Source organism: Papaver somniferum, chromosome 6, assembly GCF_003573695.1.
Source record: "Papaver somniferum cultivar HN1 chromosome 6, ASM357369v1, whole genome shotgun sequence".
Taxonomy (NCBI): Eukaryota; Viridiplantae; Streptophyta; class Magnoliopsida; order Ranunculales; family Papaveraceae; genus Papaver; species Papaver somniferum.
The window spans coordinates 56,806,997-56,829,695 of record NC_039363.1 but is presented as its reverse complement, the minus strand read 5'-3'; the positions used below and the strand labels follow the sequence as shown (position 1 = coordinate 56,829,695).

At 37.1% G+C, this 22,699-nt stretch overlaps 3 protein-coding genes across 4 annotated transcripts; all 3 read right to left on the bottom strand.

The window, feature by feature from the left end:
* Positions 1-5,892: 5,892 nt before the first annotated feature.
* Positions 5,893-6,861, bottom strand: LOC113290822 (probable cyclin-dependent serine/threonine-protein kinase DDB_G0292550). Its single transcript, XM_026540415.1, has one exon. It carries the CDS (start codon positions 6,859-6,861, stop codon positions 5,893-5,895), a length of 969 nt encoding a protein of 322 aa, XP_026396200.1.
* A 2,775-nt stretch (positions 6,862-9,636) lies between these two features.
* On the bottom strand, positions 9,637-13,598 carry LOC113287638 (lipoyl synthase, mitochondrial-like). Of its 2 annotated transcripts, XM_026536437.1 has the most exons (5): positions 13,014-13,598; positions 12,186-12,397; positions 10,449-10,828; positions 9,941-10,092; positions 9,637-9,793 (listed from the first exon to the last, which is right to left on the bottom strand). In XM_026536437.1, the coding sequence occupies exons 1-4, from the start codon at positions 13,490-13,492 to the stop codon at positions 9,970-9,972; spliced, it is 1,194 nt and encodes a 397-aa protein (XP_026392222.1). In that variant the 5' UTR covers positions 13,493-13,598; the 3' UTR covers positions 9,637-9,793; positions 9,941-9,969. The 2 variants fall into 2 exon arrangements, with proteins under 2 accessions (XP_026392222.1, XP_026392221.1); XM_026536436.1 differs by having other exon boundaries at positions 9,734-10,092.
* Positions 13,599-17,197: 3,599 nt separating this feature from the next.
* LOC113287637 lies at positions 17,198-21,609 on the bottom strand. Its single transcript, XM_026536435.1, has 10 exons — positions 21,137-21,609; positions 20,893-21,047; positions 20,692-20,785; positions 20,486-20,556; positions 20,288-20,394; positions 20,061-20,182; positions 19,645-19,733; positions 19,144-19,203; positions 18,054-18,161; positions 17,198-17,734 (listed from the first exon to the last, which is right to left on the bottom strand). The coding sequence occupies exons 1-10, from the start codon at positions 21,414-21,416 to the stop codon at positions 17,618-17,620; spliced, it is 1,203 nt and encodes a 400-aa protein (XP_026392220.1). The 5' UTR covers positions 21,417-21,609; the 3' UTR covers positions 17,198-17,617.
* Between the last annotated feature and the right edge of the window lie 1,090 nt (positions 21,610-22,699).

Below are 22,699 nucleotides of genomic sequence, written 5' to 3'. Positions count from 1 at the left end.
TTGTTGTCAGGTTCGGCTTTCAGTGAATTGTTCTTATAAGCCGAACCTGACACAAAATAAACGGATAAATCCATGAAACATTTTTTATGGAGATCCTAAACGAATCTCATCCTCTTCACTGACCTCTTTTTCATCATCTTCACTGACCTCATTCTCATCATCTTCACTGACCTCTTGCTTAACATCTTCATCCTCATCACTTGAAAACGTAATTACTTGTCCACTTGGAGGTTGCACATGCAAAGATTTCCAAAGATCCATTTCTGTCGCATAATTTGCACACCAATCCATCGCAAAATTATTTTCAAATCTAGGCCAAAAGGCTGCACTCATCAAGGGTGGTAATGGGAAACCGGGTCTAAGTTTGAGGCCGATAAAATAACAATTTTGAACAAATCCAAGAATAAGTATTCTATCCTTTACACCATCATTGCAAGGTTTTGTTGGAGGCGCGTACGTAAAGCTACTACCCGTCCATGCGACAACATTAAGGTAAAAAAAAAGTTCTTACATACCAAATCATTTTGGAAGTGATCCTTGGTATCCTTGTGAATTATGTCTACTGGATCAGGTTGATTTTCCATGGGTCCAAGCACGATCTACAAAGAATATCACAAGGTTAAACACTAGAAAAGGAATATAATAACAAGGTTCGGCGCATTCGATAATCACATTATGTGTCGAACTATAAACATTTACAGGTTTCAGCTTATACGATATCCTCAATATGTGCCGAACCACGAACAATATTTTAACCCAAAAATTAACAAATTCATGTTCGGCTCAGACGATAATCATATTATGTGCCGAACCTTGAACATAAGAGGTTTCGGCTGATACGATATTCTCCATATGTGCCGAACCAGTAACAATATTTCAACCCAGAAATTAAAAAATTATGTTCGACACATACGATTTTGGATATGTAAGCCGAATTAGTAATGATTCTATTCCGGGCTATTTAGGATGTTGTTCGGATTACTATGAAACTTTCATATAAGTCGAACTAGTGTCTAGCAAAAGGGTTGGAATTGGAAATTATAGGTTCGGCGCATGCAGTAAACAGATTCAATAATCCGAACAGTTCATCAATTGGTAGATTCGGCTCATAGATGTGAGCCGAACCTCAACCTGTTTCGCCGAACCATAATTCAAAAAACCTAACTTTTGATAATTGAGAGCTATAGAAGTGAGATTAAGTATAGTATATAAGTGTACATGCGTATTAGAAGCATTGGGTTCCTCATCAATGTCTTCATCATCAGTATTTGGCTCATAAAAATCATCATCTTGAGTTTGTGTTTGAGTTTGAGCTTGAGTTTGGGTGGATGTAAAATCATTCTCATAATCTAAGAAATCAGCCATTTCTGGATCATTGTTGTAGTTGATATGTATTTTCCTAGGTTTTTTAGATGAATGATGACCCTCCTCATCCTCCATTGAATCAAGAATTAGAATTTTCTCACTTTCTCCTTCTCTTTCTCTCCTTCTTAACCAAAACAAAACTTTGATTTTTTTTTCCTCAAATTTTTCATCTAAACAACTCTTATAATTCTGAAAATTATTTTAATCACTAAACAAAATATTTAATCACTAATCAAGATTATTAACACTAACACGTAAAGGGCAGATTTGTCATTAAAAAAATTGGGTTAAGGGCTTATCTGATTTTGCTATTTCACAACCTTTTTTTGTCTTCATTCAGTATGCCTTGGAAGATTTTGGTATGCCCAAAATTATAGTTCAAAATGTATTATTCATCCAGTGCAATTTGAAATCTGAGATTGAGGCCCAGGAGTTTACCCATGGGTTCCCTTTAGGGGTGAGCATAAAAACCCGAACCGCGGATTTGACCCGTATCCGTCCGCAAAATTGCGGATTTCAACCAAACCGCAAGACGTATGGGCCGGACACGGATGGGATTCTCAAATTCGCACGTTTTAGCGGTTTGGGTGCGGTTGAATATTGAAAACCGCGGATTCAACCGCACCGCATTTGGGTCACTAAGCCCAGCATTGTTTGAATGTAGCTATTTGGACTTTGGAGGGCTCAAATAGTCACGGTGGACCTATAACGTGTATAGCCTTAACATGGGCTATTCCTTCTGGACCTCGAATAGATCTGTAGACCAAGAAGCTGTTGTTGCATCGGTGATAGCCATGATTAGTGACTCAAGCAGTGGACAGTGAGGTGTTGGCACTTGACATTTTGGCAGTGTTTTTTTTTTTACCCATAATTCGCGGTTAATCCGTAACCGGTCCGTACAATCCGCTGATCCGCAAAGGTCAAATCCGCGGATAATTGGGCCGGTCACGGTTCAATTTTCCAAATCCGCAACTTTGACGGTTTGGTTGCGGGTGACCCCTAATCCGCAACCGTCCGTCCGTTGCACACACCTAGTTCCCTTATTAGCGTCAAGCCGCTTTTAACCAGTATTGGGGCCTGGGCCGTTGCGCAATTATTCATGAAGTAAAGAAGCTTAGAAGGTGAAAAGATCCTCCCGAGGTCGTCCTGAAAAGTTCTTGTCAGTTGTGACGACAGTAGCTGGAATGACAGTAAGGATATTCATTTCACTGACGAATAAGCAATCGGAGAAGTCTCTGCAAATTTTTATCGAGAGGACACTAGAAAAAACTGAACAAGTATCGTCAGTAGACGATTGGAATCCGCCTGAAGCATCTCGCTTGTATTTTCGGGGAGGGGCTGTCTAGTTTCCAAAAAAATGGGTTGCATTTTGAAGGGATGATGGAAATTGAACAACCACTACAACAAGGCTCATGTGTCTTCCACCATCAGAACCTTGTGAGACGTAGTTTGTCAATATGGCTAAAAACCCCGATGCTGGACAGACCGAAGCATTATGCACAGTTCAAAAAACCGAAGCGCAGACTAATTTTGGTCTATAAAATTTTTGAAAAGCAGAATAAGAAGAAAACAACTTTTCTGTAAAGCGAGGTTTTAAACACGGATCAACCTGGGGGATTTGAATATGACAACGTAATTTATTATTTGAATTTTAAACCTCCCAACAAGTACCTAAGCCCATCACTATCGGCACTCCACTCTGTCTCTCTTTTTCTCTCAACTTTGCAAATTGATTTTGATTTTCTCTTCTGCAAGATCTAAAATCGCTTTCAGTTGTAATTTTTTTTTTTTGGAAGATCTCTCAACTGAACCAAAAGAACAAACAAAATAAAGATTAGAAAATATAAGACAAGTCTCTCAAAGTTCAAAGATGTTGTTCTTCTTTTGTACAGGACCACATTCTACAGTTACACACTGCATAGTGGATCCTCACTAGCACTTTCCACCTCAAATACAACACAACAGTGTGATCACACTTAGAAAATTCTTCTATGAACTAAACTACAACAATGACCTTGTCCCATTTGGGTTTTGAGCTGAAAAGAAAGATTTAAGTAAGGATTATGGACATCAAAAGTAGGCTTAACTGTTAAGTAATGCTGTTCACCAGACAAGGGTCTCTCACACCATAATGAAGGGATATCTCTCTCATCAATTGAGTTGAACAGTACTTTGTGGTAGAGAAAAGTTACCAGGCAATTAAAACAAAAACGCAGAGAAAAAAAAAACTTCAACTTTAAAGTGAAAAGGAAGAAAAAGGGTAATCAGTGGATTCACCAGATTTTTCGTCCTTTAGAGCCGACAATAAAGAACCATGTATGGGAGGCAGGCATGGAGGGCGTGGACTGTGAAATTGTGTGGAACGGTGAAACAAGGAGGCTTCTTTTTCAGTACGTTCAAAAGTTTCAGAGTTTTTCATGAATGAGTGAAAATCAATTACTTCCTCATTTCCCGCCATAAAATTGACTTCAATCTTTCATCTGCCTCAATCTTTTGGTACTGTAAGTTTGTTGCTTCACTTTTTACTGGCTTGTACCGATAAATATTCACATCGTCCAGTGACTTTATCACTCTGCACAAGTGTTAGACTTAGGTCAATTCCTATGGAATGAACAAATTTGGAGTTTGTTCATTTTGTTCCCACTATACAATGAACAAACATGAAAAATGGATGTTCAAATCAATAAATCTGATATTTTGAACATCGAGTCAGAACAACCAGCGCGAGTCTGTGGTAACGACGGCGATCTTGCTACGAACGCTGGGGTTGCAAGAACCAACGCGCGTTCATGCCAAAAACGCCAGCGATTTTCTCATTGGCGCCCGCACCTCTTGATTTAATGCCAAGCACAATCTCTGATTATTTTACTACTTTTTAATCTTATTTTATCTCACTTTATCCTATTTTATCTCACATCATACTATTTTATCTCACTTAAATTTTACTTTCTCCTTCCCTATTATAAAGGCGGAGTTGTAAAAATTTGTAGTCACATTAGATAGGCAGACTTTCAATTTCAAGATGGGTTTTTTCATATATTGCCCTTATTTATTATAGGTAGTTATCACCACAATTAAGTTAATGTTTCTAGTGTTGTAAATTGTACAAAGGATAAAACAGAAAAGAGGATGGAAATGTAGGAAATCAAAAAAGTTTCTTATTCTAAGAGAAACTCACTTCTGGGAAGGAGGGAGTATATTTTATTTTTCATCTTTATCCTACAAAACATTTTATATTAAAAAGAAATACTAGTGGGGCCTAGAAAACCAAATCTGTTTATTTTACTGCTTTATCATAGTGGAGAAACCCGTTTGCCCATCCACGTGGCTCAACAAAATTTTGAATTTGAACATTACCATAGGAACTGCTCTTAGAGCGAAACACTCTTTCTACAAACGGAGGCTTGTCTCATATACAAATTATACTAAAACAAACCTATATTTTTGAAACAGAGGCAAAAAGCCTATACTTATTTATCACTTAAAATACACCTGATTTATTTTCATTTTTCTGTTGAGTTCTACATTAAAATCGCAGAAGCTGGATCCAATGCTTGTGAAAAGAAGTTATATGACTTGGATTTTTAACAATCAAAAGGAGCAAGATAGATTCACTGCTTTTGAAAACAAAGAGGCGTATAAAGTCTCAATTCCTAATTGTTAGGACATTTGCATCTCAGTTGCAATGAAGAAACTCAACTCTGCCGATTTTCTTGAGACGATATAAAGATCAGCTTTTCTCTAGACCATGTGAGAGGATTCATCCAGCTACCAAGTCGTTCAGCAATTATCCAAAAACATGAATCGCAAAAACATTCTTGAGGTTTGACACATTACTTGATGCTTGTCCAGAGAGGGGTCACGACTCACAGACATACACTTATTAGTAGTAACATGGGGGCATTGGATAATGGATAAGCATAAAGTGAGGGCAAAACCGACCAACAGTCGATGGAAAAATAATATGAAACAGTAATTAGTGCTTGATTCATAGACGAGGAGGACAGAGACAAAGATAATGTAAAAACTAAAAACGCAGAATTATACAATTATAGCAAGTACCATTGATCCACAATTGTGAATATACGACCATAAAAAACCAAACTAAAAATTACTAGTAAAACTGTCAACTGATTAGGTCTTTTACTATGAATTCGTGAAAAAGAAAATACATTAAACTTATCTGAGACTGATCACGAGAAAAAGATAATTATGTTGTCATCTTCACAACCCATCATTTTCTTTTCTTCTTTGTTTATCATTCCTCTAAAAACACACATTTTTGCTGTTACAACCATGAAAAGTAACAGAAACCTTCCGTAGTCTGCCTACTATTTTGTTTTGGTTCTTCAGCCCGTTGGATTATTTACAAACCAAAAAAACAAAAAAAAAGGACAAAAAGCTAGTAAAAAACAAAAACAACGGCTATATTTCATGCTTTACCGGTAAAGAGAAGCCGGTCAACGTCCTCAACCTCTATTGAAGATTCTAACTAAAAAAAAAAAACGCCACCATTTTCCCCGGCGATTACAGGAAAATGAAGCATTCTAATGAAACAAGAGGGTTTTCAAGAGATTCATTACCATTTCCTTCAACATCTTCTTTACTTGTCTCTGATTTCGAACTGTTCTCTGACGCCATTGGTGGAATACGAGCAGGAGATCTTCCAGCTTTTCTTGCCGATGGACTTCGACCCATACCCGACTTGTTCTGCCCCATTGCTTCATTATTGTTATTACGCGTTACTGATGGAGACCTAGACCTTCTACCTGAACTCTCCCCTGGATCTCTCCAACTTCTGTTGTTATTACTATTATTATTTGCTGTATAGATCCGTTGCCTTCTTCCTGTCTGACCCATGTCTGTATTATTTGACCCGAATTTGAAACCATTGTTGTTGTTGTCATTTCTTCGATTTGGTGATGGGTGTTCGGATGATCTTCTTACAGGAGATCTTCTTTCTCTGTTATTATGATGATAATCAATTCCAGAAATCCCGTACTGATAATCATTAATTGAGTTTTTATTGCTTGATGATCTTCTCCTCTGTGGGATTTTTGATGGAGATCTTTCAATTCTTTGTTGTTGGCGGACTTCGCCTTCTTCAATATCTTCTTTAGTAAGTGTAGTTGTTGAATAACTTTCACTCAAACTACAGATCTCTGAAACTTCGGACACTGATACTTCTTGAGTTGTTGTTGGTGTTGTCATATAATAAGGGACTTGTTTGTTTTCAATCTTCTTCTCTTCTTCTTCTTCTTCTTCTTCTTCTGAGACCTCACTTTTAGGAAATGAAGGTAAAATGGTTGGGTTTAGTTTCTGTTCTTCTAGTTTAGTAAAAGGTCTTTTTTGAGATGGAGTTTCAGAAAGGACTTCTTTTACTGTTTCTTCTTCAAGTTGAGGTGGTGAAAGAAGAGAAATGCCTGATTCTGGAACAAGTTTAGGAGGTGGGTTCTGCTCAGAAGCTTCATGATTTCTGCTAAAACAGCAACCCATTTTGAGATATTCGTTACTTGGTTGGATTTTTTGTAATAGAAAATTGGGGGTTTTATGGATTTGAGAATGGAGGAAGAGGGATTAAATAGCAGGGATGAAGGGGAGGGTTTGAAGAGGTGTAATCATCATTGATTCGGTAGGGAGGGTTGAGTGAAGATTTTAACCTGCTGATTTCTTCTGTGACTGAGTGATGAGATGAGACTCTGTTTCAAGAGAGAGGGAAGAGTAAACGAAAGGACTGAGATGATTGAAGGGTTTCTTGTTTTTTTGGTCAATCACAGTATTTATTAGAGTGAGTGGGGGGATGAAGATCCGGTATTTCAGTGTTTACAGTTCAGTGAGTAAGTTAAGACAGAGGGATTATTTGGTTCCACTTGTATTACGGAATTGCCATTGTCTGGTTTCCGTAGTCAAAACACACCTAGACCTAGCCACCCAGGACTTGGCCACTTGAGGGAATTCTTTCAAGGTAAAAGTTTAGTCAAAAGAGGGGAAGTTAAGAAACTTCCCTGGTCGGAAGGTAAAGGGCTTAGCCAAGTGATCCCAATGGAAACGGAGCTACGACTGAATCTAGGTGTGTCATCATGCCCACAAAAGAAACCCTACTGCTGCTGAAGTGCCTTCATTTTCCTCGTTGCAGGAGACTTGCGCATCCTGTAGAGGTGCTGGCTTGACCGAGTCCTTGTCCTTGTTTTTAAACAATTTAGTTATTGCTGTCGTTCAGCAGATGGATGGGTGGGGGGTCCGTGTGTGTGACTCTTGAATGAGAACATGCAGTTATGTAAAAAAGAATTAAAAAAATTACAAGCACGGATCCATTCGCTAATGGAACTCTTAAGCAAGTCTTTTGATGTATTTTTGACAAAATCACCTTTGTGGGGGTGATCTTTTCACGTACTTCTATTGGTTAGAGAACGTTGTACCATAATTTTGTTGGTAGGAGGACTGATATAGGATTACAAATACAGAGAAATGCATCATGCTGCTTCCAGTGCAATGTTCGGCTTGCAGAAAGCAATAACTCATTTGGACTGTGATTCATGATAAGGTTACTGTCTTAGACTTGTGTTTTGTTTGACCAGGATTTGGGCTTGTTTCACAATTCACATATTCATTCCACCGCTGCATTCACGGATACAAATGGCTAGAGATTACACTGCAGCGCTACGTAATTGCTTCATAAAGAGATACAAGCAAGAAGATACCACTTACCAGGGGATCAGCCATCCACTCTTTATCTGTTTTCCTACTTTAGCTTTAACAAGCAATGTCTAGCGACTCTTACTAGAGAGATTTTAATCTAATGGTTTTGACGTGTTGGTTGGTAAGTAAGACTGCAAGAGTCAAATATCATGAATGAATGTGGCGATTGATGAACATTTTGACATACTTTTGGTCATATGATTACATAAATTTCCCCAATCAAGGGCTTAAAACTCTTTTATCATTCAGTAGTTGCAACAAACACACTCTTTAGGTTAAGGTGGTTAGAAGTAATAACTTTTCATTCTGCAAAACTTCGGGGTCATAAAATGACCACCTCACTTGGTCACTTGTGCTACTAACCATTATTTATGTTTTCTATTTACAAGTTACTTCTCGTATATCCATCCATTACACTAGAGTCATGTGAATCTCCGGTTTATCTCCGTATTTAAGTTCTCCCAACAGAGAAGGAAAATGCGCCTCCACAAATAGATAATTCCAAAGGTAACAGCTACTGATGCAATGGATCAGAGTAAATGATTCAGAATAGAGTAAACCCCATCACCTGGGGATGTCTTTCTATTTTGTTTTGGCTAGGTGGTTGGGTGTCTGATTTTTTACATTAATCTTTTAGATGTTCTGTAAATCTACATCACTATGGCAGACTGGGAGAGTATCCTATGTAGTATATTAGTGATAGAGAGAAAATTATTTTTGGACTTGCACAAAATGGTTCCACATGTAGGACCAATAACTTAGATCATTATCTATAGATTAATTAGATAATGAACTGTATATTTTTATGATGTTCTTAACGTGATGAATTCTTACGTATAACCTGGCAATCCATGTGATAGGGTCACATTATCTGTTGGGGAAGAGGATCTACCACACAAGAAACCAACAACACATAAACAAACCCATAATTAACAAACAATACCTAATAACATTCCGAATACGAAGTGTACTGATAAGCTTGGTTAGTCAAGAATCAAAGTTGATGGATTACCAGAAAAAAACAAAGATGAAAACATTTCCAATCATTAGTCAAGATCTAACTCCATCAAAAATTAAATGTGGGTCCTACTTTTCTTTCCATTTTCATAATCCATGGATTCCATCCTATTCGGATCAACTCTAATGAACACTACAACTATCTACCTACAATGTACATGACCTAAAATATGAGACTTACGACCTATGGATTTGGTTTTATCCTCTAAAGTTCTAAAGATGGTGTTACATAATGTCTGGTTCTAAACCATAATAATGTCGTACATGAAAAATTTGACAATAGTGTGAAAAGAGTTAAAAGTGTACCAAACCTTTTTACCCAATTAAATGTCCTACCGATGTTTGGATGGTAAAATTTAATGAGTTTCCCAGAAATTTTGCTTTTAACATGCAAACTTGGATTTTAAGGTACATTTCTGGAGATTTGGGTACTGTTACTGATGAACATTGTATTGTGAGGGGTCCATATTAGAACCTGTCAACACTATGGAATCCTTCGTCATGAAAGATCTTGTGTGGGAAAGGAAGACTTGAACAAACAAAATCGGAAGACTCACGTGGGTAACTGAGAAGGCCATTAAGAAGATGAAATGTAAAGAAGAAAGAAGCAGAGTTTACTTTCTTTCATTTCTGTGACGAACTTGACTATTAATTACCAGCTTTAAGACAATTTTGCATAAATAGCAATGTGGTTGTTTTCTGCACAGAGAAGCTGAGAGATACAATTGATCAAAAGTGTATGAAAATAACAAACTTCATTGGCATTTCTCAATAAATGAGACGAGATGTTGAAAAGGTTACATTGAATTGAATGTACAATCAGGAAAAAGAGCAAGAAATTAGTTGTTGAAGTGCTTACCTAATAGGCAACATAAACCTGGGGTTTCCTTATGAAACAGGAAGTGCAGAAGAAGGTTTGGCTCGATCTGTGTCTATCATGGATCTGATGTAATACTCGCCTGCCTTGTATGAAGATCTGACCATGGGACCAGATGCCACATATCGAAAACCCTGTTCACATTATAAAAGCACTCTAAGCAACATAATTGACATGATGATTTCAAGAATGAGCCATAAGGGAACACTGCCAAATGGGTTCTAAAACAAAGATAAAGTTGATTCGGTTCCAGCTGCTCCAATGTACTCGTCAGCTATGAATTGCAAGCTTCTAAAGACCTAAGGTACTCTTATTCTGGTACGCGAAGTGGTGATAAAAGATGAGACAAGAACTGCTTTCTCAAAAAATTGGTTTGATCAAAGTGGAATAAAATAATTAACTGTTCTACTTGATATGGAAACTTAAGGAGTAAAGTATTTCAAGTTATGAAGAAATTCCAAAAAATAGTGCCAAGATAGAATCAGCATACCATGTCAATGCCAAGAACTCGATACTTCTCAAATGCTTCAGGAGTAATGTATTCGGAAACTGGCATGTGTCGCTTAGATGGTCTCATATATTGACCAAATGTCATGACGTCAACCCCTGCAGCCCTCACCTTCTCCATTGTTTTAACCACTTGATCAGGCGTCTCGCCACAACCCAGCATAACAGATGTTTTTGTAAGGGTACCAGCAGGAGCATATTCTTTGGCCATCTTTAGTACTTCAATTGACTGTTTGAAATTAGCACGGTGATCCCGAACTGCACTCTGAAGCTCTTCAACTGTCTCGATATTGTGAGCAAAGACATCTAATCCGGATTTTGCGACCTTCTCTACACAACTTAAATCTCCTCGAAAATCAGGAACTACACAAGTACGACAACAGTTAGTCAGTTTCGCTGAGAAGGAAAGACCACTAATAAACGAAGCCAACGTAACATCATACAAAAAGTTATATACATTACACGATTATAATGGCTACGAAACAAGTATCACCGTGAAAATTAGTTCACCTGTCAAGAGTTTCTTGGTCGCCAAATTTTAGCACACTAATGCAGCTTTAAAAATACTGTTAGCAATACTATTATCGTGCCATTACGTATCTATAACTATTTTCAAGGTCAGAAACTTATGAAAAACTCTAGTCTGTCCTATTTGGAAATAATACTAACCAAAAGGCAACAAGAATCCAACACATTTTTTATGTGTACGCTCTATCAACTTGGACACTAGGACAAATAGTGATGCCAATTCTGGTTGAACGTAAGAATAGGACTATCAGGTCGAAATGCAAACATAAAATGTCTAATGCCACATTAATTTTTCTGGATCTATGTTTTCTGAATGTCCATAAACTATATTTAAACCTCTCTACAGACAATCCTATATCCATATATCAAACTGAAATCCCCAATTCCCATATTGAAAACCCTAGCATATCCATATTTTATATTTGACGTATTAGTTTAGCTATCCCTGGTATTTTGGTTGTTGTTGTTTCTATGGGAGCCAACCTCTTTTTTGCAGTAGATCAGTCTTTCGGTTTTAGACAGAAAAAGAAGAGAAGAAAAAAAAACTCTTTAAGACACTGGTGTTTCATTAGTTCAGTATAAACAATAGATATTGTTGGAATTTCAGCTCCTTAATGATCATCACTTGAACCTAAACATGATACTAACCAACCTTATGCCGTAATCAGAACTTAACACTAGTATTAGCATACTCAACAACACACAAAAACAGTACCATATGCAGCAAGAACCCTACATATAGCTCACGCTAAAACAGATTGTAGTACAAAGAAATAGAACACACAAGACACTTAAACTTTCATGACTTATATTATCAACTTCTATTTCCTCACATTTCTTGATGATGGATGAAAATAGAAGTGAGTCCAACCTTTCATGCTTGAGTGAGTCCAAGTGAGTCCTAGTCATGCTTGCCACATGTCACTCCAACCTTTCCATCATGAGTTGGAGGACACCTCATGGCTACATTGGACAGCTCATAGAACAAGAGTCATGTCATGCTAGTTTCAACCTTATCTAGCATTAACCTTAAACAAGACTTAAGTGCATGATTAAACCATAAACATGCTTTCAACAAAACAGAGATTAGCTTATACTAGACATGCATTAGCTTAGTCTAAACATGATTTGTTGCGCAAACCATAAAAAGTCTGACAGATATAACTTGATTAAGAATGAGAATAATTCATACCAAGTGCTTCTATCAGTATCTCTGGCTTTAGGATCTTTAACTTCTGCACTGTCTCAGTAAAATGGTTACTTCCTTGATCAGGTAAATCATCTCGATCAACACTTGTAATCACTATATAATCCACACCCCATGACGCAATAGCCTCAGCTACATTTGAGGGTTCATTTGGGTCAGGAGGAGGTGGAGTACGTGATGTCTTCACATTGCAAAATCTGAAAGATGAGAAATTTTAAGTACACAACCTAAGCCCAGATTACTGCTTTAGCATAACCAAGACAGCAAAGACAACACTTGTTACTTATCTATAGGCCACAGTAACAACATTAAGGCTGCATTTGGCATCCGGCAAAAGTATTGCATGGTGCAATGCACAAGATACCTATTTATGGGGCTCATTGTAAGATCTTGAGCGAATTTTGCAGTTTGGAGTCTAACAATTACCCAGTTCTATATGTGATGCAGATTTTCATAGTATTTTGGCATCCTATTTTGCATCATGCAAGTTCCACCTAACACAAACTACAGTCTGTGTACATATCAACTCCTCGGCCCTTATTTCAAGTTAGATTGCGAACTAGGCTGAAATTAACTAAATTCATTTGGTTGGAGGGTATTGACATTGCACTAGTATCTCCAATGCACCGGATAATAATCAAATTAGTTAATTGAACTTATCACAAACTCCCTATATGAAGCATACCTAAACCTACTAAAATTTCTGAATTGAAGCCTCTATACTCTTTAAATTCAATAAGAAAGTCCCTAAAACAATACAGTAAAGTTAGACCATAAAAAGTAACAAAATAATCAATTAAAAAAAAAACGAACCTGCAACCTCGAGTACAAGTATCACCAAGAATCATAATAGTAGCAGTAGCAGTACCATTTTCACCACCAGACCAACATTCACCTAAATTAGGGCATTTAGCTTCCTCACAAACGGTATGAAGATTCAAATCTCTTAATTTCTTCTTAATCTTAGCATATTTAGCTCCACCAGGAATTGATTCTTTCATCCATTTCGGTTTAGGTAATGGATTTTTCTTAGTACCAACATCTATAGAATATTCATCACTTTCACGAAGACGTGTAAAATCCATTAACGACGGTGATTCATTTGCTAATCTTTCTCTTAATTCAGCTAGGGTTTGTGGAAATTCAGGTTTCACGGTTTTGTTAGATTGCACGTTTGTTGATGATGCAGCACACAAATTTATTGAAAAAAATGGAGATACGGATTTGTGGTGTGTAATAGAAGATTGAGATGAATTGAAAGATCGAACCAAGGTTAATAGACGAGGATACATTTTACCTTGATTGATCTTTCGGCTACTGAATTTTTTATGTTTCAACAGAAACCCCAAATTCGTTCCTTCGGGAATTTGTCTGTGGAAGTTAATAAGGGTATATGGACCTTCGTAAGTTATAACCTTGTTTTACACAAAGGCCACTGAATCACACAAAGGCCACTGCATCGGTATTTTGTGTTTAGGTGGCTCCCTCGTTTCTAAACTGACTGAGTCAACCAGGGAGTTAACTATTTTGCCATCGATACAACTCTTGATCTCACGAATTCACAATAATTTTTCATCCGATCGATCATTTCTTTCGATTTTGATCTCACAATTTCAATTGCTTTCGATTTTCAATCGTGAATTCTGATTTTGGTTCTTCTAAGGAAGAAATGGAGACAGATAAAATATTATATGAAGAAGAGGAAGAAATGTGCATGGAGTTTTTGCGTCACATGGATGAAGATGCAATTCAAGATAGAAGGAGGAGAAATTTTGTGTTGCAATTACAAATCGGGATCATACCAAAGCCTTTAGAACCATATGAAGTTATGACTAGAAGATGGATGTGGCGAGATCGACATTTTTACCACGACAAAATGATGCATGATTATTTTAATCATGATTGTGTCTATTCCGATGAGGATTTTCAGCGACGATTCCGGATGGACCGCAACTTGACGCAAAGGATTATTGCCGAGCTTTGTCAGGTACAACCTTTATTTAATTATCAGTATGATGCACGACATGTACGAGGCTTTAGTCCCGAACAAAAGGTCATTGCGGCCCTCCGTATACTATGTTACGGCGTACCAGCGGATTCCACAGATGACTACATCTGTATGGGCAAAAAAACCGCCTTTAGGTATCTCAAATTGTTTTGCGAAACAATAGTCGATCATTTTGGTCCAACCTTTTTAAGAAAGCCTACTCAGGAAGATGTTCAAAGAATAACTGCAAAAAACACTGCGAGGGGTTTTCCATGAATGCTCGGTAGTCTTGGATGCATGCACTGGACGTGGCATGCGTGTGCAGTTGAATGGGCAGGCCAATATAAGGGTCATTATCCAAAACCAATTGTAATTTTGGAAGCTTCAACTACTTATGATTGTTGGTTTTGGCATGTTTTTTTTTTGGACTCCAGGGTTCAAATAACGATCTCAACGTTTTGTATAAGTCACCATTGTTTGAAGATTTTAAGCATGGGATCGCGCCGCAATGTAATTTCACCATCAACAGTCATGACTACACTCACGGTTATTATCTAGCAGACAGAATCTATCCAGAATGGTCAGCTATGGTTCAAGCTTATAGTCAGACAGGTTTTGGACCGACGAATTTGAAGGATAAGAAGTACTTTAACACCCAACAAATGAAATGCAAAACGGATGTTGAACGCGCTTTTGGTATACTGAAAAGGAAGTTCGTCATCATAGCTGGGCGACACGCTTTTTTTATTTTCAAGAAATTAACAAAATTATGTTGACTTGCATCATTCTGCATAACATGGTCATTGAAGAAACCAGATGTGCCCCAACCTGGACTTGTTTTCCAGATGAAGATTTGAGGCCGGGGCTTGGGCTGCAGCATGGGCGTCTGGCAAGAGAATATAGACTTGCTACTGACAGAATCCAAAATCCTGGAATCTATGGACAACTAAGAGAAGATCTAACTAAGCACCTTTAGGCTTTAAAAGGAGCAACAGACGATGCGCGTGGGCGAGGCAGAGGCAGATAGATGTTATTTTTCAATTTAATGTTGTTTATTTTAATTAATAAAGTTGTTTGTTTTCCAATTTAATGATTTTTATTTTCATGCAGTAAGACTAAACTTAAAATTAAAATTAAGACAATTATATTAAAAGTAATTTAAATTAAACCATTTAAATTAAACTTAACTACTAAAAAAGAATTAAAATTGGTTACATCCAATCAAGACGGTATTCATGTTCGTCTTCTTTCGAGGCATCATCGACATTGGCTTCGTCTTCTTCCACATTCTCATACTAACCAGTTTGTTGAGGGATTTGTTGTTCCGCCATATCCATTTGCTGGATTAGTCCATACAGCAAGTTGTCGTGCATTCATTGTTGAAGTGTTCAAGAAGAGTAGCTTGTTTGGCTACAATCTTTGTAGTATTGTTCTCGCGAAAGACGAATTTTTCGTTGTTGCTTTATAGCAATGTCACGGTCCCTGGCTCTATCTGCTTCTATCTTCATCTCGAATTCCTTGTGCTCAGCATAGTTGAACTCGTTTGAACCTCCTTCTAATAATGCTCGTTGGGCTGCGTCTCTCGCTGCTTTTCCAGCTTTCTGACCTGCCTTTCTTCTTCTCATGACGTTGGTGTTAATGTCTAGATTGGAGTTATGTTGTTCCTGACTACTTGGAAACCCGGTATATGGAGATCCAGTTCCTTCAGGTGAGGAAGCAGTCCCACCATTTTGAAAGTTCTGCGAGATTGGAACATGTGGTGATCTTGCAGGCACTTGATTACCTTCCAGCAAGTATGGATTAAACTTGTTAAGCACCCTCAGAATGGTGAAACAAGTTTCATGTCGGAAACTCGTTCTGTGGGATCTTTGGCACTCTTCCCGGCATCTTCGTTCTACCTACGGTTCACCTTCACCACTTTTTTTGTTGCGCCACATTTGCATGATCAAAGTTACGTATTCACTAACGAATGCTGAAATTGTGTGAAAACAATAAGACAACCCTTCGACATCACGATTATTGATGTTACCGGTTTCTTCACAAAATTTTTGTAAAATCCTTCCATAAAAAGTATTCTTTTCTTGATAAATACCATTGATTTGATCTAATGTAAATTATACATAATTCCTACAAATTGATTCGTCTTCTTCCATCGTATACTTGGCACCACGAATTCTAACGTTTCTTGGTTGTGATTGTTGTGTTTCTTGTTGTGATTGTTGTTGTATTTGTCGTTGTGATCGTTGCGATGAGGATGGCATAATTGTTAGAAATGGAATTTATAGAGATCTTTTCTGGTAGATTGAGTTGATATGAGTAGTTGTGTTTGAAATGAAGGAAAAGTGAGTATTGAGATGGTATGAAATTGTGAAATTTTGAGGTAAAGATGAAGAAGGTGTGAGTTTTAAGTTTGAAGATGAGGTGAATTTATAGGGAAAGGAAAGGAACAATAGCCATTGGATGACGAGATTGGAAAGTAGCTGGATTCACTTAAAACGCTGGCATGTAGAAGAAAAACTGATGGTTTTGGATCACACGCCAACGTGTTTGGTTCAACCGCGCGACTTTTCATCAAGCGCGCGTTTAGTCCACTACCGCACGCAACAAACCCTCAAATTTATTGATTTGCGCATCCGTTTTTCATGTTTGTTGAGTCCATAGTGGGAGTAAAATGAACAAACTTCAAGTTTGTTGAGTCCATGGAACTACTCTTAGCAATGACTTTACCACTGTTCACATCTGCAGTGCACCTGAATATATTCTCCAAACTTTCAATATTTTTCTTTTTTTGATGGCTTTTTTTTTTGATGGTTTGGAACAGTGGTCTTGGAATACATCCTGGTGGTCGTAACTTTCGATAATTATGAGAACCGAAAAAGAAAACATGATTTAAAACTAAGAAGGAAACACGGTTCATTCATCCCACTCCTAATCAAGCCCAGCTGATCCAACGTATTGCTGGCGAGACTCAAGACTCGCGGTTGGATCCTTGATATCATCAACAAACAAATAGTGGTAACATAAAATTCAATTAACAAAAATAGACAGTTTGGTTGTCTATAAAATTGAACATCGTCACAGATAAACATACATCTGCAGCAAAATTAGATCCATTCCACAATAAAATTGTAGTAAAACTAACCAGTATCTGATGAAACTAAACTACATTCTGATGATTGAATTTTCAAAATTGTAGACGTACACAGTAATTTCTTCACCGGTCCAATATGTTCACAGATCAATAAGATTAGATTTGAAGAAAAACAACAAGACCCAAGCTATTTGACGATTTTCACTACAATTTCCATCCTCCAATAGAAGAGCTTTTATGTCTGAAAATAGCAACATAAAGCTCGTATAGGAGAAAGAAGGCAATTGAAGTACACGACTATGCAGGCTCTCAACATACAGTATCTTGCGACTAAAATGATTAGCTGGGAATTGCTTCTTTATTAAGATCCTCCAGATTTACAGTAACATTCAGGCCCATGTTAAATAGGCTGGTAATCATCGCAGGGATATCATTTCTCAACGAAGTTGCCAGTGCCTGAACAAAAACATCCGAGATATGTGGGTTAAACCTAAGAAGTACAAATAGTAAAGCTGAACTCGGAAAAGAGAACCATATACAAGAATACAACTAATGCTAAATTAGTGTGCTAACTTAAAGAGAGGAACAACTACTCATTTGAGGTGCAGAAAATGTCAATAGGCATCTCGGAGAAGTTAAGATATATCTCCTTATAAGTTGATTACTAATATTTAAAAAAAAAACAGATCCAAAAAATCTAAAAAATAGTATTTTCTTGCTGAAAATTGGCTCAAAATGCAAAACAATACTAGTACTATATGCTATCGAGGAATACCTTCCTGTCTTCTTCTTTTTGATGCTTTATGACTTCTACAGGCCATTCGCTAACCAGATTTTGGAGTTCAACTGTGATCTTTGATCTCTTCTTCTTCTCAGGTAAAGTCTGTTGCAGAAAGAACGCAGTGAAAAGGAGTAAAAGTCAGATACTATAACAGTATCATTTCATTTAGCTTCAGATATTGAAAGCTACAGTTATACACATATTTATTTATTTTTAATTCACACTCACAAACAGCATTATTTCTGATTTCAATGCCATCCTCTTAAAATCTGTTTGCAAAACACCCCTAAGGAGTGAGGATGTCTTTCATCAGGTCAGCTCGCAGTGAGAACCATGATATGTAACGATCCAGGATAGGATGGTGCCAACTTTTGGAGAATAATCTCATTTTTTTCATCTTATGCTACACGGACCCAATTAGAACAAATCGCTTAAGAAAATTATGAATCTTGTGTCAACAGTTGGACGAGGTACCTGCTTGCAATATTAAACCGAGCAAAAAATGGTAATTCTGCTACATCCCACAATATTCAGTCTAGAACGATTATGTCGACTGATATCCAGCTTTGTGTCAGTCTAAATAGACCTAGTTAGGTACAGATCAAAAATAACTATTCTTAGAGCCAACAAGAAAGCATCGAGATTGTGGAGGGTGTCAGCCTATTTCAGTTGCTGCTCATGAGCTACAAGGAGTTGAATTGGGTCTGAACTTAGCTATTGAGCATATGATTCATATTAGTATTGATTCTATCGCCATTTTTCTCTTATTAAAGAAGATTGAGCTAAAGCCACCTTGGAATTTATATCACATTTGGGGGAGAATCTGTGCTTTGCTGGAATGGTGCTTGTAAGCACCCTAGCAACAATTTAATATGTTCAAGGTTTGATCAGTTTAACCAAGACTTTCAGGTGATTTTTTAATAGGAGTAGGAAAGTGTATCTGAGATAGTTGGGCCTTGTTTTTTTGGTTCTCTTTAATTGTTTTCTGTTTTGTTTTGGGTTTCTAACCTTCTGACTGTATCAAAAAAAAAAAACACCGAGATCATACAATTCAAGTTTTTTACCACTGTGATATAATTATCACCTGATTAAGGACATGAATAATGGCTGCAGCACTTTCAGGCTTACTTTCAAGTAGAAAACCCTACAGAAAATAAAATATCCGAAATTTAGCATTCTGCATTCATGTGAAAATATGACTAAACTTTGTGAAAAATAAATCAGGATGCATCTTCCCAAAACTACCTTAACTTTGCCAATTTGGACAAATAATAAGCGCTGTAGTACTTTATGTAGGGTAATCAATTGATTGTATTAACCTCCCAATAAATTAAAATATAAGCTAGGGCACTGTATGCAGATACCCACCAACTTGTACACAGACCCATAAGACCTGCTGATGCACCTGCCTAGCTATGTGTGGTGTATAAGTATAATAACATGACTAGAATGCATCATAAAAATCTAAGAGACTACCAATTATTGCTTCATATTTGCAACCTGGACTGAATTGAGCATGGATAATATGGAATATGAGATTCCTGAACTGAATACATGGATCCAAGGGAGTAACAAGAGAGGCTACCTTTGCACACGAAAATGCAGATGCAAGACTGTGTTTATCGGTTACATCTGATCTCATCTTTTCAATCTTCCATAGATACTCCACATCTCCTACAAATTCCGAGAGCAAAAAAATTATAATCATATGATCACATATATAGTGACCATTATCATCGGCGAAAAATCCAAGTGTCAAGTATGAAGGAAAGAAGTGACACAGGGAGTAACAGTAAAGTCATACAATCCAATGCCTGATTAAATGTCAGACCAGTCTACCTACCACATAATACTGATGGACTGAAATTTCAAATATCTCAGTTTACAAATGAGATGTGGCATCTCAGCAAATTTACTCAAAGCAAAGGTTTGGTCAAAACAAGTATTGCAATACACTTAAGTTCTTTAGGAAAAGAAGAGAATATAAAGGGATGTGAATACCTCTTTTGGAAGCAAACTCCATCCACGTGCCAAGTGTTGTCAGACGGAGTTTCGTTCCAGATTTCAGAAACTTTTTCGAGTATTTCATCAAAAGCTCCCAGTTATCAGTTTCATAACAAGTGCTGAAATTTGTTAAGCAAATATGAAACCACCATCCACAAATGAAGTTCAATGCAATACTGAATATAGACAGAGAGCTCACAGAAATATGAATAAGCTTATAGTACCTGAATAAAAGATCTGCAGTACCAGGTTGCAAAGGTAAATGATTCTCTTTGAGGAGTTTCATGATATCTTCCATGAGTGCAACATCCTTCTGCTTCTTAGCATACATCTGTAATCTCACGGAACCCAAAAGTTGAGCACTCCCGCTCTGGGATATAGAAATAATTGAACTCAAGAAAATGCTGAACATCATTTAGTACCAGAAGTCTGTGAGCAGATCCAATAAGTGGAGTCAATCCATATGCATTATGCTCCCATAAGGTTTTCTTTCCTGAAACAAAAGTTTAACAACGTCCAAAATAGATCATTCTCATGACAAATAAAACTTTCTAAGAAAAAACTTATTTCCTGCAAAACAGGTCAAGTACAAATAGCAGCAATGAATAAAGAGAACCCCTTGACATACCGTAATCAATAGCACCTACACGGGTACATGCCTCCACAACTTTTAAGCAAAGATGGTCATTGAAATTTGAACTAATTTGAAGGTTTGACAGCCTCTGCAAACAGGAAACTCAATATTTCTGAGAATTCAAATTCCGAAACCTAAGAATTCAAATAGTATTACCGTAAAATTCATAAAGTAGTAAAAGAGTTTTTTACTCACAAATATCCGAAGGCTTGCCAACATTTGAAATAGAAGCTTAATGTCTTCTGGGTTAGAACATTTATAAACTAATGACCACGTCCAAACATTTGGAGGCATTGTTCTTCCTTCAGTAATAGATTTATACATTTTATCATATATCTCCTTCACTTCCTCTGAAACCAACAAAATCACAAAATACTTATTTCAGCAATGGAAATTTTAAATTCAATAAACACTTGAAATAAAACAGAAAAGGAAAAACCTGTTGCGGCTACATCTTCTGTGGTTGATTCAGTAGTATAATAAGCTCTGTGATTCAATGAATTATACCCTAGGTTTTGCCCATTCGATGTTACTCCATTGCTAACTCCTAAAACATTTGAGACTTTAGCAGAAAAATTTCTTTGATTCTGCGATAGAAAAGAGCTGTGTGGATGCTGAATTTCTTCAACATTAGAGACAATTAATCGCTCTGACTGTAGAAATATTGGAGTACTTAAAACCCTAGAAATTTTGTTGGCATTCGATGCGATTCGTAACATCTTTCTACTTTTGTTTCTCTGTCTCCAGGTATTGCTTTGCTTTAAGGTTGTTTAGTTCTTGCTAGCTACTGATTTGAGAAACCCGGAGGAGTTTACTTTCAAAGTTGATTCAGAATCATTTTCAACATCAGAGAGGTTTTAGTTAGTGATGAAGAACGATCATAACACAATTTTAGGGCTGAGCTGCGGCTCATAGCCCATGGGCTCTCTTAAAAAGAATGATTTTTGAGTGATCATGGTTTTTTTTTTGAGTGGACCATGATTTTATTAGGCCACCTTCCCTATAGTGATAAGGGGTGTCCTAAAACGTTGAAATGACTAACCTGTCCTTAACCTAATTTAATTTAAAACCAACCTAATAGCCACCTATATATATATAACCACCACCTCCTCCCACCACCACCGCCGATTACCACCACCACCACCTCCGATTATCACCACCACCAACCACCGATTACCATCACCGTCGATTACCACCTCCGATTATCACCACCACCAACCAATGATTACCACCACTACCAATCACCACCACCTCTATATATATAGCTTAATTTAAAACTTTAACAAAGATATTCTCACAAACCCATTACTTGTCATTCGTTTTTGGTTGAATAAATGAGAAGTAATCATCAAAATGAGATGGAAGTTGCAAAGAGGTTTAATGGAGTTTTTTTTTTCAGAGATAAGTTCTTTTACGTCGCAAAAAACAAGTCTCAGCCGAACTTTTAGTTCGGTTACGTCGCAAGACGTTCGGTTTCGTCGCAAAAAGTTCGGTTATCACGAATTAATTTTTTCTTAACCGAACTCTGCGCAAAAAATACTTTTAACCGAACTCCTTGTATTAGAACAACACAAGTCCATAAGTTCGGTTCCTTCGCAAAATAAGGATATCACCGAACTTTAAGTTCAGTTGGTAGAGCAATTTGATATATAACCGAACACATAAGATGTACCCAAATAAATTGTTAAGTTCAAAGTTCGGTTACCTACCATTTTATACTAGGTAACCGAATATAGCACTGTAACTTTGGTTTTTTTTTTATCGGTTAGATACGCTTTTTGATAAAAGTTTGCGAACCAAACGAACTTCTAGACCCTAAAGTTTGGTTACATTGCCGGCAAACCGAACATTACACTGTACGACCAAAACCTCCATTAACGAGCGAGTTCGGTAACCTGCGTGTTTGGAAAACGTAACCGAACTACACTTTCAGGTGTGTTCGGTTACATGTTCTTGACATATGGTAACCGAACTGGCCCAAATCTACATAAAAAAATTCATT